Source organism: Festucalex cinctus, chromosome 15 (assembly GCF_051991245.1).
Source record: "Festucalex cinctus isolate MCC-2025b chromosome 15, RoL_Fcin_1.0, whole genome shotgun sequence".
NCBI classification, from domain to species: domain Eukaryota; kingdom Metazoa; phylum Chordata; class Actinopteri; order Syngnathiformes; family Syngnathidae; genus Festucalex; species Festucalex cinctus.
The window spans coordinates 26,957,387-26,973,871 of NC_135425.1; the positions used below are offsets into that span (position 1 = coordinate 26,957,387).

The following is a 16,485-nucleotide window of genomic DNA, read 5'->3' on the forward strand; positions in this document are numbered from 1 at the left end:
AAAAAAAAAAAAAACGCCTTACTATACATGGTCGTTTAAAAAAAAAAAAAAAAAAAAGCCTTACTATACATGGTCGTTTTTAAAAATAAAAAATGCCTTACTATACATGGTCGTTTAAAAAAAAAAAAAAAAAAACGCCTTACTATACATGGTCGCTTAAAAAAAAAAAAAAAACGCCTTACTATACATGGTCGTTTTTAAAAAAAACAAAAAAACGCCTTACTATACATGGTCGTTTAAAAAAAAAACAAAAAAAAACGCCTTACTATACATGGTCGTTTAAAAAAAAAAAAAAAAAAAAGCCTTACTATACATGGTCGTTTAAAAAAAAAAAAAAAACGCCTTACTATACATGGTCGTTTTTAAAAAAAACAAAAAAACGCCTTACTATACATGGTCGTTTTTAAAAATAAAAAATGCCTTACTATACATGGTCGTTTAAAAAAAAAAAAAAAAAACGCCTTACTATACATGGTCGTTTAAAAAAAAAAAAAAAAACGCCTTACTATACATGGTCGTTTTTAAAAATAAAAAATGCCTTACTATACATGGTCGTTTAAAAAAAATACAAAAAAACGCCTTACTATACATGGTCGTTTAAAAAAATAAAATGCCTTACTATACATGGTCGTTTAAAAAAAACAAAACGCCTTACTATACATGGTCGTTTTAAAACAAAAAAAAACGCCTTACTATACATGGTCGTTTAAAAAAAAAAAAAAAACGCCTTACTATACATGGTCGTTTAAAAAAAAACAAAAAAAAACGCCTTACTATACATGGTCGTTTAAAAAAAAAAAAAAAACGCCTTACTATACATGGTCGTTTTTAAAAATAAAAAATGCCTTACTATACATGGTCGTTTAAAAAAAATACAAAAAAACGCCTTACTATACATGGTCGTTTAAAAAAAAAAAAAAAACGCCTTACTATACATAGTCGTTTAAAAAAAAAAAAAAAACGCCTTACTATACATGGTCGTTTTTAAAAATAAAAAATGCCTTACTATACATGGTCGTTTAAAAAAAAAAAAAAAACGCCTTACTATACATGGTCGTTTAAAAAAAAAAAAAAACGCCTTACTATACATGGTCGTTTTAAAACAAAAAAAAAACGCCTTACTATACATGGTCGTTTTTAAAAATAAAAAATGCCTTACTATACATGGTCGTTTAAAAAAATAAAATGCCTTACTATACATGGTCGTTTTTAAAAATAAAAAATGCCTTACTATACATGGTCGTTTAAAAAAAAAAAAAAAACGCCTTACTATACATGGTCGTTTAAAAAAATAAAATGCCTTACTATACATGGTCGCTTAAAAAAAACAAAAAAACGCCTTACTATACATGGTCGTTTAAAAAAAAAAAAAAAAACGCCTTACTATACATGGTCGTTTAAAAAAAAAAAAAAAAACGCCTTACTATACATGGTCGTTTAAAAAAAAAAAAAACGCCTTACATGGTCGCTTAAAAAAAAAAAAAAAAACGCCTTACTATACATGGTCGTTTTTAAAAATAAAAAATGCCTTCCTTTACATGGTCGTTTAAAAAAAAAAAAAAACGCCTTACTATACATGGTCGCTTAAAAAAAAAAAAAAAAACGCCTTACTATACATGGTCGTTTAAAAAAAATACAAAAAAACGCCTTACTATACATGGTCGTTTTTAAAAATAAAAAATGCCTTACTATACATGGTCGCTTAAAAAAAAAAAAAAAAACGCCTTACTATACATGGTCGTTTAAAAAAAATACAAAAAAACGCCTTACTATACATGGTCGTTTTTAAAAAAAAAAAACGCCTTACTATACATGGTCGTTTAAAAAAAAAAAAAAAAACGCCTTACTATACATGGTCGTTTAAAAAAAAAAAAAACGCCTTACATGGTCGCTTAAAAAAAAAAAAAAAAACGCCTTACTATACATGGTCGTTTTTAAAAATAAAAAATGCCTTCCTTTACATGGTCGTTTAAAAAAAAAAAAAAACGCCTTACTATACATGGTCGCTTAAAAAAAAAAAAAAAAACGCCTTACTATACATGGTCGTTTAAAAAAAATACAAAAAAACGCCTTACTATACATGGTCGTTTTTAAAAATAAAAAATGCCTTACTATACATGGTCGTTTAAAAAAAAACAAAAAACGCCTTACTATACATGGTCGTTTAAAAAAAATACAAAAAAACGCCTTACTATACATGGTCGTTTTTAAAAATAAAAAATGCCTTACTATACATGGTCGTTTAAAAAAAAACAAAAAACGCCTTACTATACATGGTCGTTTAAAAAAATAAAATGCCTGACTATACATGGTCGCTTAAAAAAAACAAAAAAACGCCTTACTATACATGGTCGTTTAAAAAAAAAAAAAACGCCTTACATGGTCGCTTAAAAAAAAAAAAAAAAACGCCTTACTATACATGGTCGTTTTTAAAAATAAAAAATGCCTTCCTTTACATGGTCGTTTAAAAAAAAAAAAAAACGCCTTACTATACATGGTCGCTTAAAAAAAAAAAAAAAACGCCTTACTATACATGGTCGTTTAAAAAAAATACAAAAAAACGCCTTACTATACATGGTCGTTTTTAAAAATAAAAAATGCCTTACTATACATGGTCGTTTAAAAAAAAAAAAAAAACGCCTTACTATACATGGTCGTTTAAAAAAATAAAATGCCTTACTATACATGGTCGTTTAAAAAAAACAAAACGCCTTACTATACATGGTCGTTTAAAAAAAAAAAAAAAACGCCTTACTATACATGGTCGTTTTTAAAAATAAAAAATGCCTTACTATACATGGTCGTTTAAAAAAAATACAAAAAAATGCCTTACTATACATGGTCGTTTAAAAAAAATACAAAAAAACGCCTTACTATACATGGTCGTTTAAAAAAAAAAAAAAAACGCCTTACTATACATGGTCGTTTTAAAAAAAACGCCTTACTATACATGGTCGTTTTAAAAAAAATGCCTTACTATACATGGTCGTTTAAAAAAAACAAAACGCCTTACTATACATGGTCGTTTAAAAAAAAAAAAAAAACGCCTTACTATACATGGTCGTTTAAAAAAATAAAATGCCTTACTATACATGGTCGTTTAAAAAAAACAAAACGCCTTACTATACATGGTCGTTTAAAAAAAAACAAAAAACGCCTTACTATACATGGTCGTTTTTAAAAATAAAAAATGCCTTACTATACATGGTCGTTTAAAAAAAATACAAAAAAATGCCTTACTATACATGGTCGTTTAAAAAAAACGCCTTACTATACATGGTCGTTTAAAAAAAAAAAAAAAACGCCTTACTATACATGGTCGTTTTAAAAAAAATGCCTTACTATACATGGTCGTTTAAAAAAAACAAAACGCCTTACTATACATGGTCGTTTAAAAAAAAAAAAAAACGCCTTACTATACATGGTCGTTTTTAAAAATAAAAAATGCCTTACTATACATGGTCGTTTAAAAAAAATACAAAAAAACGCCTTACTATACATGGTCGTTTTTAAAAATAAAAAATGCCTTACTATACATGGTCGTTTAAAAAAAATACAAAAAAACGCCTTACTATACATGGTCGTTTAAAAAAAATACAAAAAAACGCCTTACTATACATGGTCGTTTAAAAAAAATACAAAAAAACGCCTTACTATACATGGTCGTTTTTAAAAATTAAAAATGCCTTCCTATACATGGTCGTTTTTAAAAATAAAAAACGCCTTACTATACATGGTCGCTTAAAAAAAACAAAAAAACGCCTTACAATACATGGTCGTTTAAAAAAAAACAAAAAAACGCCTTACTATACATGGTCGTTTTTCAAAAAAAAAAAAAAACGCCTTACTATACATGGTCGTTTTTTTAACAAAAAAAAAAACGCCTTACTATACATGGTCGTTTAAAAAAAAAAAAAAAAACGCCTTACTATACATGGTCGTTTTAAAAAAAAAAAAAAAACGCCTTACTATACATGGTCGTTTAAAAAAAAAAAAAAAAAAAACGCCTTACTATACATGGTCGTTTAAAAAAAAAAAAAAATGCCTTACTATACATGGTCGTTTAAAAAAAAAAAAAACGCCTTACTATACATGGTCGTTTAAAAAAATAAAAAACGCCTTACTATACATGGTCGCTTAAAAAAAAAAAAAAAAACGGCTTACTATACATGGTCGTTTAAAAAAACAAAAAAAAAAAACGCCTTACTATACATGGTCGTTATAAAACAAAAAAACCCGCCTTACTATACATGGTCGTTTAAAAAAAAAAAAAAAAACGCCTTACTATACATGGTCGTTTTAAAAAAAAACAAAAAACGCCTTACTATACATGGTCGTTTTAAAAAAACAAAAAAAAACGCCTTAATATACATGGTCGTTTAAAAAAAAAAAAAAAACGCCTTACTATACATGGTCGTTTAAAAAAAAAAAAAAACGCCTTACTATACATGGTCGTTTAAAAAAAAAAAAAAAACGCCTTACTATACATGGTCGTTTAAAAAAAAAAAAAAAAACGCCTTACTATACATGGTCGTTTAAAAAAAAAAAAAAAAGCCTTACTATACATGGTCGTTTAAAAAAAAAAAAAAAACGCCTTACTATACATGGTCGTTTAAAAAAAACAAAAAAACGCCTTACTATACATGGTCGTTTAAAAAAAAAAAAAAAACGCCTTACTATACATGGTCGTTTAAAAAAAAAAAAAAAAACGCCTTACTATACATGGTCGTTTAAAAAAAAAACAAAAAAAAACGCCTTACTATACATGGTCGTTTAAAAAAAAAAAAAAAAAAAAGCCTTACTATACATGGTCGTTTAAAAAAAAAAAAAAAACGCCTTACTATACATGGTCGTTTTTAAAAAAAACAAAAAAACGCCTTACTATACATGGTCGTTTTTAAAAATAAAAAATGCCTTACTATACATGGTCGTTTAAAAAAAAAAAAAAAAAACGCCTTACTATACATGGTCGTTTAAAAAAAAAAAAAAAAACGCCTTACTATACATGGTCGTTTTTAAAAATAAAAAATGCCTTACTATACATGGTCGTTTAAAAAAAATACAAAAAAACGCCTTACTATACATGGTCGTTTAAAAAAATAAAATGCCTTACTATACATGGTCGTTTAAAAAAAACAAAACGCCTTACTATACATGGTCGTTTTAAAACAAAAAAAAACGCCTTACTATACATGGTCGTTTAAAAAAAAAAAAAAAACGCCTTACTATACATGGTCGTTTAAAAAAAAACAAAAAAAAACGCCTTACTATACATGGTCGTTTAAAAAAAAAAAAAAAACGCCTTACTATACATGGTCGTTTTTAAAAATAAAAAATGCCTTACTATACATGGTCGTTTAAAAAAAATACAAAAAAACGCCTTACTATACATGGTCGTTTAAAAAAAAAAAAAAACGCCTTACTATACATGGTCGTTTTAAAAAAAAAAAAAAACGCCTTACTATACATGGTCGTTTTTAAAAATAAAAAATGCCTTACTATACATGGTCGTTTAAAAAAAAAAAAAAAACGCCTTACTATACATGGTCGTTTAAAAAAAAAAAAAAAACGCCTTACTATACATGGTCGTTTTTAAAAATAAAAAATGCCTTACTATACATGGTCGTTTAAAAAAATAAAATGCCTTACTATACATGGTCGTTTTTAAAAATAAAAAATGCCTTACTATACATGGTCGTTTAAAAAAAAAAAAAAAACGCCTTACTATACATGGTCGTTTAAAAAAAAAAAAAAAACGCCTTACTATACATGGTCGTTTTTAAAAATAAAAAATGCCTTACTATACATGGTCGTTTAAAAAAATAAAATGCCTTACTATACATGGTCGTTTTTAAAAATAAAAAATGCCTTACTATACATGGTCGTTTAAAAAAAAAAAAAAAACGCCTTACTATACATGGTCGTTTAAAAAAATAAAATGCCTTACTATACATGGTCGTTTAAAAAAAAAAAAAAAAACGCCTTACTATACATGGTCGTTTAAAAAAAAACAAAAAAACGCCTTACTATACATGGTCGTTTAAAAAAAAAAAAAACGCCTTACATGGTCGCTTAAAAAAAAAAAAAAAAACGCCTTACTATACATGGTCGTTTTTAAAAATAAAAAATGCCTTCCTTTACATGGTCGCTTAAAAAAAAAAAAAAAAACGCCTTACTATACATGGTCGTTTAAAAAAAATACAAAAAAACGCCTTACTATACATGGTCGTTTTTAAAAATAAAAAATGCCTTACTATACATGGTCGCTTAAAAAAAAAAAAAAAAACGCCTTACTATACATGGTCGTTTAAAAAAAATACAAAAAAACGCCTTACTATACATGGTCGTTTTTAAAAAAAAAAAACGCCTTACTATACATGGTCGTTTAAAAAAAAAAAAAAAAACGCCTTACTATACATGGTCGTTTAAAAAAAAAAAAAACGCCTTACATGGTCGCTTAAAAAAAAAAAAAAAAACGCCTTACTATACATGGTCGTTTTTAAAAATAAAAAATGCCTTCCTTTACATGGTCGTTTAAAAAAAAAAAAAAACGCCTTACTATACATGGTCGCTTAAAAAAAAAAAAAAAAACGCCTTACTATACATGGTCGTTTAAAAAAAATACAAAAAAACGCCTTACTATACATGGTCGTTTTTAAAAATAAAAAATGCCTTACTATACATGGTCGCTTAAAAAAAAAAAAAAAAACGCCTTACTATACATGGTCGTTTAAAAAAAATACAAAAAAACGCCTTACTATACATGGTCGTTTTTAAAAAAAAAAAACGCCTTACTATACATGGTCGTTTAAAAAAAAAAAAAAACGCCTTACTATACATGGTCGCTTAAAAAAAAAAAAAAAACGCCTTACTATACATGGTCGCTTAAAAAAAAAAAAAAAAACGCCTTACTATACATGGTCGTTTAAAAAAAATACAAAAAAACGCCTTACTATACATGGTCGTTTTTAAAAATAAAAAATGCCTTACTATACATGGTCGTTTAAAAAAAAACAAAAAACGCCTTACTATACATGGTCGTTTAAAAAAAATACAAAAAAACGCCTTACTATACATGGTCGTTTTTAAAAATAAAAAATGCCTTACTATACATGGTCGTTTAAAAAAAAACAAAAAACGCCTTACTATACATGGTCGTTTAAAAAAATAAAATGCCTTACTATACATGGTCGCTTAAAAAAAACAAAAAAACGCCTTACTATACATGGTCGTTTAAAAAAAAAAAAAAAAACGCCTTACTATACATGGTCGTTTAAAAAAAAAAAAAACGCCTTACATGGTCGCTTAAAAAAAAAAAAAAAAACGCCTTACTATACATGGTCGTTTTTAAAAATAAAAAATGCCTTCCTTTACATGGTCGTTTAAAAAAAAAAAAAAACGCCTTACTATACATGGTCGCTTAAAAAAAAAAAAAAAAACGCCTTACTATACATGGTCGTTTAAAAAAAATACAAAAAAACGCCTTACTATACATGGTCGTTTTTAAAAATAAAAAATGCCTTACTATACATGGTCGTTTAAAAAAAAAAAAAAAACGCCTTACTATACATGGTCGTTTTTAAAAATAAAAAATGCCTTACTATACATGGTCGTTTAAAAAAATAAAATGCCTTACTATACATGGTCGTTTTTAAAAATAAAAAATGCCTTACTATACATGGTCGTTTAAAAAAAAAAAAAAAACGCCTTACTATACATGGTCGTTTAAAAAAATAAAATGCCTTACTATACATGGTCGCTTAAAAAAAACAAAAAAACGCCTTACTATACATGGTCGTTTAAAAAAAAAAAAAAAAAACGCCTTACTATACATGGTCGTTTAAAAAAAAAAAAAAAAACGCCTTACTATACATGGTCGTTTAAAAAAAAAAAAAACGCCTTACATGGTCGCTTAAAAAAAAAAAAAAAAACGCCTTACTATACATGGTCGTTTTTAAAAATAAAAAATGCCTTCCTTTACATGGTCGTTTAAAAAAAAAAAAAAACGCCTTACTATACATGGTCGCTTAAAAAAAAAAAAAAAAACGCCTTACTATACATGGTCGTTTAAAAAAAATACAAAAAAACGCCTTACTATACATGGTCGTTTTTAAAAATAAAAAATGCCTTACTATACATGGTCGCTTAAAAAAAAAAAAAAAAACGCCTTACTATACATGGTCGTTTAAAAAAAATACAAAAAAACGCCTTACTATACATGGTCGTTTTTAAAAAAAAAAAACGCCTTACTATACATGGTCGTTTAAAAAAAAAAAAAAAACGCCTTACTATACATGGTCGTTTAAAAAAAAAAAAAACGCCTTACATGGTCGCTTAAAAAAAAAAAAAAAAACGCCTTACTATACATGGTCGTTTAAAAAAAATACAAAAAAACGCCTTACTATACATGGTCGTTTTTAAAAATAAAAAATGCCTTACTATACATGGTCGCTTAAAAAAAAAAAAAAAAACGCCTTACTATACATGGTCGTTTAAAAAAAATACAAAAAAACGCCTTACTATACATGGTCGTTTTTAAAAATAAAAAATGCCTTACTATACATGGTCGTTTAAAAAAAAACAAAAAACGCCTTACTATACATGGTCGTTTAAAAAAAATACAAAAAAACGCCTTACTATACATGGTCGTTTTTAAAAATAAAAAATGCCTTACTATACATGGTCGTTTAAAAAAAAACAAAAAACGCCTTACTATACATGGTCGTTTAAAAAAATAAAATGCCTTACTATACATGGTCGCTTAAAAAAAACAAAAAAACGCCTTACTATACATGGTCGTTTAAAAAAAAAAAAAAAAACGCCTTACTATACATGGTCGTTTAAAAAAAAAAAAACGCCTTACATGGTCGCTTAAAAAAAAAAAAAAAAACGCCTTACTATACATGGTCGTTTTTAAAAATAAAAAAAAACGCCTTACTATACATGGTCGTTTAAAAAAAATACAAAAAAATGCCTTACTATACATGGTCGTTTAAAAAAAAAAAAAAACGCCTTACTATACATGGTCGTTTTAAAAAAAACGCCTTACTATACATGGTCGTTTAAAAAAAAAAAAAAAAGCCTTACTATCCATGGTCGTTTTAAAAAAAATGCCTTACTATACATGGTCGTTTAAAAAAAACAAAACGCCTTACTATACATGGTCGTTTAAAAAAAAAAAAAAAACGCCTTACTATACATGGTCGTTTTTAAAAATAAAAAATGCCTTACTATACATGGTCGTTTAAAAAAAATACAAAAAAACGCCTTACTATACATGGTCGTTTTTAAAAATAAAAAATGCCTTACTATACATGGTCGTTTAAAAAAAATACAAAAAAACGCCTTACTATACATGGTCGTTTAAAAAAAATACAAAAAAACGCCTTACTATACATGGTCGTTTAAAAAAAATACAAAAAAACGCCTTACTATACATGGTCGTTTTTAAAAATTAAAAATGCCTTCCTATACATGGTCGTTTTTAAAAATAAAAAACGCCTTACTATACATGGTCGCTTAAAAAAAACAAAAAAACGCCTTACAATACATGGTCGTTTAAAAAAAAACAAAAAAACGCCTTACTATACATGGTCGTTTTTCAAAAAAAAAAAAAAACGCCTTACTATACATGGTCGTTTTTTTAACAAAAAAAAAAACGCCTTACTATACATGGTCGTTTAAAAAAAAAAAAAAAAACGCCTTACTATACATGGTCGTTTTAAAAAAAAAAAAAAAACGCCTTACTATACATGGTCGTTTAAAAAAAAAAAAAAAAAAAAACGCCTTACTATACATGGTCGTTTAAAAAAAAAAAAAAATGCCTTACTATACATGGTCGTTTAAAAAAAAAAAAAAATGCCTTACTATACATGGTCGCTTAAAAAAAAAAAAAAAACGGCTTACTATACATGGTCGTTTAAAAAAACAAAAAAAAAAAACGCCTTACTATACATGGTCGTTATAAAACAAAAAAACCCGCCTTACTATACATGGTCGTTTAAAAAAAAAAAAAAAAACGCCTTACTATACATGGTCGTTTTAAAAAAAAACAAAAAACGCCTTACTATACATGGTCGTTTTAAAAAAACAAAAAAAAACGCCTTAATATACATGGTCGTTTAAAAAAAAAAAAAAAACGCCTTACTATACATGGTCGTTTAAAAAAAAAAAAAAACGCCTTACTATACATGGTCGTTTAAAAAAAAAAAAAAAAACGCCTTACTATACATGGTCGTTTAAAAAAAAAAAAAAAAGCCTTACTATACATGGTCGTTTAAAAAAAAAAAAAAAACGCCTTACTATACATGGTCGTTTAAAAAAAACAAAAAAACGCCTTACTATACATGGTCGTTTAAAAAAAAAAAAAAAACGCCTTACTATACATGGTCGTTTAAAAAAAAAAAAAAAACGCCTTACTATACATGGTCGTTTAAAAAAAAAAAAAAAACGCCTTACTATACATGGTCGTTTTTAAAAATAAAAAATGCCTTACTATACATGGTCGTTTAAAAAAAATACAAAAAAACGCCTTACTATACATGGTCGTTTAAAAAAATAAAATGCCTTACTATACATGGTCGTTTAAAAAAAACAAAACGCCTTACTATACATGGTCGTTTTAAAACAAAAAAAAACGCCTTACTATACATGGTCGTTTAAAAAAAAAAAAAAACGCCTTACTATACATGGTCGTTTAAAAAAAAACAAAAAAAAACGCCTTACTATACATGGTCGTTTAAAAAAAAAAAAAAAACGCCTTACTATACATGGTCGTTTTTAAAAATAAAAAATGCCTTACTATACATGGTCGTTTAAAAAAAATACAAAAAAACGCCTTACTATACATGGTCGTTTAAAAAAAAAAAAAAAACGCCTTACTATACATGGTCGTTTTAAAAAAAAAAAAAAACGCCTTACTATACATGGTCGTTTTTAAAAATAAAAAATGCCTTACTATACATGGTCGTTTAAAAAAATAAAATGCCTTACTATACATGGTCGTTTTTAAAAATAAAAAATGCCTTACTATACATGGTCGTTTAAAAAAAAAAAAAAAACGCCTTACTATACATGGTCGTTTAAAAAAAAAAAAAAAACGCCTTACTATACATGGTCGTTTAAAAAAATAAAATGCCTTACTATACATGGTCGTTTTTAAAAATAAAAAATGCCTTACTATACATGGTCGTTTAAAAAAAAAAAAAAAACGCCTTACTATACATGGTCGTTTAAAAAAATAAAATGCCTTACTATACATGGTCGTTTAAAAAAAAAAAAAAAAAACGCCTTACTATACATGGTCGTTTAAAAAAAAAAAAAAAAACGCCTTACTATACATGGTCGTTTAAAAAAAAAAAAAACGCCTTACATGGTCGCTTAAAAAAAAAAAAAAAAACGCCTTACTATACATGGTCGTTTTTAAAAATAAAAAATGCCTTCCTTTACATGGTCGTTTAAAAAAAAAAAAAAACGCCTTACTATACATGGTCGCTTAAAAAAAAAAAAAAAAACGCCTTACTATACATGGTCGTTTAAAAAAAATACAAAAAAACGCCTTACTATACATGGTCGTTTTTAAAAATAAAAAATGCCTTACTATACATGGTCGCTTAAAAAAAAAAAAAAAAACGCCTTACTATACATGGTCGTTTAAAAAAAATACAAAAAAACGCCTTACTATACATGGTCGTTTTTAAAAAAAAAAAACGCCTTACTATACATGGTCGTTTAAAAAAAAAAAAAAAACGCCTTACTATACATGGTCGTTTAAAAAAAAAAAAAACGCCTTACATGGTCGCTTAAAAAAAAAAAAAAAACGCCTTACTATACATGGTCGTTTTTAAAAATAAAAAATGCCTTCCTTTACATGGTCGTTTAAAAAAAAAAAAAAACGCCTTACTATACATGGTCGCTTAAAAAAAAAAAAAAAACGCCTTACTATACATGGTCGTTTAAAAAAAATACAAAAAAACGCCTTACTATACATGGTCGTTTTTAAAAATAAAAAATGCCTTACTATACATGGTCGCTTAAAAAAAAAAAAAAAAACGCCTTACTATACATGGTCGTTTAAAAAAAATACAAAAAAACGCCTTACTATACATGGTCGTTTTTAAAAAAAAAAAACGCCTTACTATACATGGTCGTTTTTAAAAATAAAAAATGCCTTCCTTTACATGGTCGTTTAAAAAAAAAAAAAACGCCTTACTATACATGGTCGCTTAAAAAAAAAAAAAAAAACGCCTTACTATACATGGTCGCTTAAAAAAAAAAAAAAAACGCCTTACTATACATGGTCGTTTAAAAAAAAACAAAAAACGCCTTACTATACATGGTCGTTTAAAAAAAATACAAAAAAACGCCTTACTATACATGGTCGTTTTTAAAAATAAAAAATGCCTTACTATACATGGTCGTTTAAAAAAAAACAAAAAACGCCTTACTATACATGGTCGTTTAAAAAAATAAAATGCCTTACTATACATGGTCGCTTAAAAAAAACAAAAAAACGCCTTACTATACATGGTCGTTTAAAAAAAAAAAAAAAAACGCCTTACTATACATGGTCGTTTAAAAAAAAAAAAACGCCTTACATGGTCGCTTAAAAAAAAAAAAAAAAACGCCTTACTATACATGGTCGTTTTTAAAAATAAAAAAAAACGCCTTACTATACATGGTCGTTTAAAAAAAATACAAAAAAATGCCTTACTATACATGGTCGTTTAAAAAAAAAAAAAAAACGCCTTACTATACATGGTCGTTTAAAAAAAAAAAAAAAACGCCTTACTATCCATGGTCGTTTTAAAAAAAATGCCTTACTATACATGGTCGTTTAAAAAAAACAAAACGCCTTACTATACATGGTCGTTTAAAAAAAAACAAAAAACGCCTTACTATACATGGTCGTTTTTAAAAATAAAAAATGCCTTACTATACATGGTCGTTTAAAAAAAATACAAAAAAACGCCTTACTATACATGGTCGTTTTTAAAAATAAAAAATGCCTTACTATACATGGTCGTTTAAAAAAAATACAAAAAAACGCCTTACTATACATGGTCGTTTAAAAAAAATACAAAAAAACGCCTTACTATACATGGTCGTTTAAAAAAAATACAAAAAAACGCCTTACTATACATGGTCGTTTTTAAAAATTAAAAATGCCTTCCTATACATGGTCGTTTTTAAAAATAAAAAACGCCTTACTATACATGGTCGCTTAAAAAAAACAAAAAAACGCCTTACAATACATGGTCGTTTAAAAAAAAACAAAAAAACGCCTTACTATACATGGTCGTTTTTCAAAAAAAAAAAAAAACGCCTTACTATACATGGTCGTTTTTTTAACAAAAAAAAAAACGCCTTACTATACATGGTCGTTTAAAAAAAAAAAAAAAACGCCTTACTATACATGGTCGTTTAAAAAAAAAAAAAAAAAAAACGCCTTACTATACATGGTCGTTTAAAAAAAAAAAAAAATGCCTTACTATACATGGTCGTTTAAAAAAAAAAAAAAACGCCTTACTATACATGGTCGTTTAAAAAAATAAAAAACGCCTTACTATACATGGTCGCTTAAAAAAAAAAAAAAACGGCTTACTATACATGGTCGTTTAAAAAAACAAAAAAAAAAAACGCCTTACTATACATGGTCGTTATAAAACAAAAAAACCCGCCTTACTATACATGGTCGTTTTAAAAAAAAAAAAAAAACGCCTTACTATACATGGTCGTTTTAAAAAAAAACAAAAAACGCCTTACTATACATGGTCGTTTTAAAAAAACAAAAAAAAACGCCTTAATATACATGGTCGTTTAAAAAAAAAAAAAAAACGCCTTACTATACATGGTCGTTTAAAAAAAAAAAAAAACGCCTTACTATACATGGTCGTTTAAAAAAAAAAAAAAAACGCCTTACTATACATGGTCGTTTAAAAAAAAAAAAAAAAACGCCTTACTATACATGGTCGTTTAAAAAAAAAAAAAAAAGCCTTACTATACATGGTCGTTTAAAAAAAAAAAAAAACGCCTTACTATACATGGTCGTTTAAAAAAAACAAAAAAAACGCCTTACTATACATGGTCGTTTAAAAAAAAAAAAAAAACGCCTTACTATACATGGTCGTTTAAAAAAAAAAAAAAAACGCCTTACTATACATGGTCGTTTTAAAAAAAAAAAAAAAAACGCCTTACTATCCATGGTCGTTTAAAAAAAAAAAAAAAACGCCTTACTATACATGGTCGTTTAAAAAAACAAAAAACAAAAAAACGCCTTACTATACATGGTCGTTTAAAAAAAAAACCTTACTATACATGGTCGTTTAAAAAAAAAAAAAAAAAAACGCCTTACTATACATGGTCGTTTAAAAAAAATACCTTACGGTCGTTTAAAAAAAAAAACCAAAAAAACGCCTTACTATACATGGTCGTTTAAAAAAACAAAAAAAAACGCCTTACTATACATGGTCGTTTAAAAAAAAATATATTATTATTATTTTTTTTTTACTACCCCACCTTTGAAAGCTTGATGTGAACCTTCCCCATAATTTGACAACGCAAGCAGCTCAAAACATGGAAGTCGTCTGATGCGTGTTTTGTTTTTTTATTTGTTCTCTCAGGGCAAGACGTTTGTGAAGAAGAGTCTGCAGTGCGTCGCGCAGGGCATCGGCAGCAAAGTCTTCCAGACCATCCGCCGCTGCAACATCTTCCAGCGGATGATCGCCGAGGTGCAGGAGGAGTGCTTCGTCGCGCACGACATCTGCGGCGTGGCGCGCTCCAACCCGCAAGCGTTCGGCGACGTCGTGCAAGTGCCCGCGCACTTCCCCAACAGGTTGCCACGACGACGCAGGCCACAACGCAGGATGCCAACGTGCCACTCACCTGTTTGGTTTGGATTTTTGTTTGCAGGTACTACAGCACGCTCCTGCAGACGCTGCAGGCGTGCGACGAGGCCACGGTGGCGGCGGTGCGTTCGGGCCTGCTGGGACGTTTGGGTCCCGACATGGAGACCTTCCTGCAGATGGTCGGCAACAAAGAGTGCGAGGCGGGCCGGGCCGCCGCCCAGTTCGACGACCCGTCCGGCTGGCGCAGCGTGCCCGTCTTCAACGTGCAGCCGGGCTTCCGGGGTCGCGACCCCACCCACCTCTTCGCCCGCAAGCGCTCGCTGGACGACCGGGAGGCGGGGCCTGCCAGCCGCTAGAACATTTCTTTTCCTCTTTCCGCTAATTTATGCGCCGTCTTGGTGCCGGTCGCCAAGCGTCGCAGTGCTACTTTTTTGTCCACCAAATAAAAACCTTGATGCATTGAGATGGTCTTTGATGTGTGCAATCCCTTCACCGGCCACCGGAGGGCAACAAAAACACTGCAAAATGCCAATCAATGGTGTATGGCAACCAGAAAAAAAAATAAAGGACCGTCCCGCACATTTCAATTCAATTCCAAATGTTTATTTCATTCTTTAAAGAAGAAAGGGGACAGAAAGAAGTGAAACTGAATTCACTTAACTCATATTTACACACATTATAAACAAGAAACACCCTCCAGCTTTGAAGCTCCGCCTCCTGACTGGTGATGGTGATGATGATGACGACGATGATGAGCCACGAGCATGTCTACGATGGGTTAGTCGAGGAACAGGAGCCCATTGGAAGATTCTGGATCTGGATGAGGGGGGCAGACAAGTCCAGGTAGTCCTGCGGACAAAATCAAAGTGCTCGTTTTGAAAATGCTAAATGCTAACTAGCTAACAATGCAACAACAACAGAAAGGGAAGTACAGCTGCAGTAAGGCGTTTTTTATTTGATTAAAAAAAATGACCATGTAAAGTAAGGCGTTTTTTATTTGATTAAAAAAACGACCATGTATAGTAAGGCGTTTTTTATTTGATTAAAAAAATAACCATGTAAAGTAAGGCGTTTTTTATTTGATTAAAAAAACGACCATGTATAGTAAGGCGTTTTTTATTTGATTAAAAAAACGACCATGTATAGTAAGGCGTTTTTTATTTGATTAAAAAAACGACCATGTATAGTAAGGCGTTTTTTATTTGATTAAAAAAATGACCATGTATAGTAAGGCGTTTTTTTTTTTTTTGTTAAAAAAACGACCATGTATAGTAAGGCGTTTTTTATTTGATTAAAAAAATGACCATGTAAAGTAAGGCGTTTTTTATTTGATTAAAAAAACGACCATGTATAGTAAGACGTTTTTTATTTGATTAAAAAAACGACCATGTATAGTAAGGCGTTTTTTTTGTTAAAAAAAAACGACCATGTATAGTAAGGCGTTTTTTATTTGATTAAAAAAACGACCATGTATAGTAAGGCGTTTTTTATTTGATTAAAAAAACGACCATGTATAGTAAGACGTTTTTTATTTGATTAAAAAAACGACCATGTATAGTAAGACGTTTTTTATTTGATTAAAAAAACGACCATGTATAGTAAGGCGTTTTTTATTTGATTAAAAAAACGACCATGTATA

General features: G+C 28.5%; 2 protein-coding genes across 3 annotated transcripts in view; one reads left to right on the forward strand and one right to left on the reverse strand.

Annotated features, from left to right (window-relative positions):
* The window catches only part of LOC144002102 (stanniocalcin-like), a 20,134-nt gene extending 4,825 nt beyond the window's left edge, over positions 1 to 15,309 (forward strand). Inside the window, exons 5-6 of the mRNA XM_077497006.1 lie at positions 14,622 to 14,833; positions 14,911 to 15,309. Of these exons, the coding sequence (XP_077353132.1) occupies positions 14,622 to 14,833; positions 14,911 to 15,202 (504 nt within the window). The 3' untranslated portion in view covers positions 15,203 to 15,309. The remainder of the gene's footprint in view (positions 1 to 14,621; positions 14,834 to 14,910) is intronic.
* Positions 15,310 to 15,427: 118 nt separating this feature from the next.
* Positions 15,428 to 16,485, reverse strand: part of LOC144002091 (fibroblast growth factor receptor 1-A-like) — a 63,051-nt gene continuing 61,993 nt past the window's right edge. For both annotated transcript variants that reach the window (XM_077496982.1, XM_077496981.1), the window contains one exon: positions 15,428 to 15,695. In XM_077496982.1, coding sequence (XP_077353108.1) covers positions 15,615 to 15,695 — 81 coding nt within the window. In that variant the 3' untranslated portion in view covers positions 15,428 to 15,614. The remainder of the gene's footprint in view (positions 15,696 to 16,485) is intronic.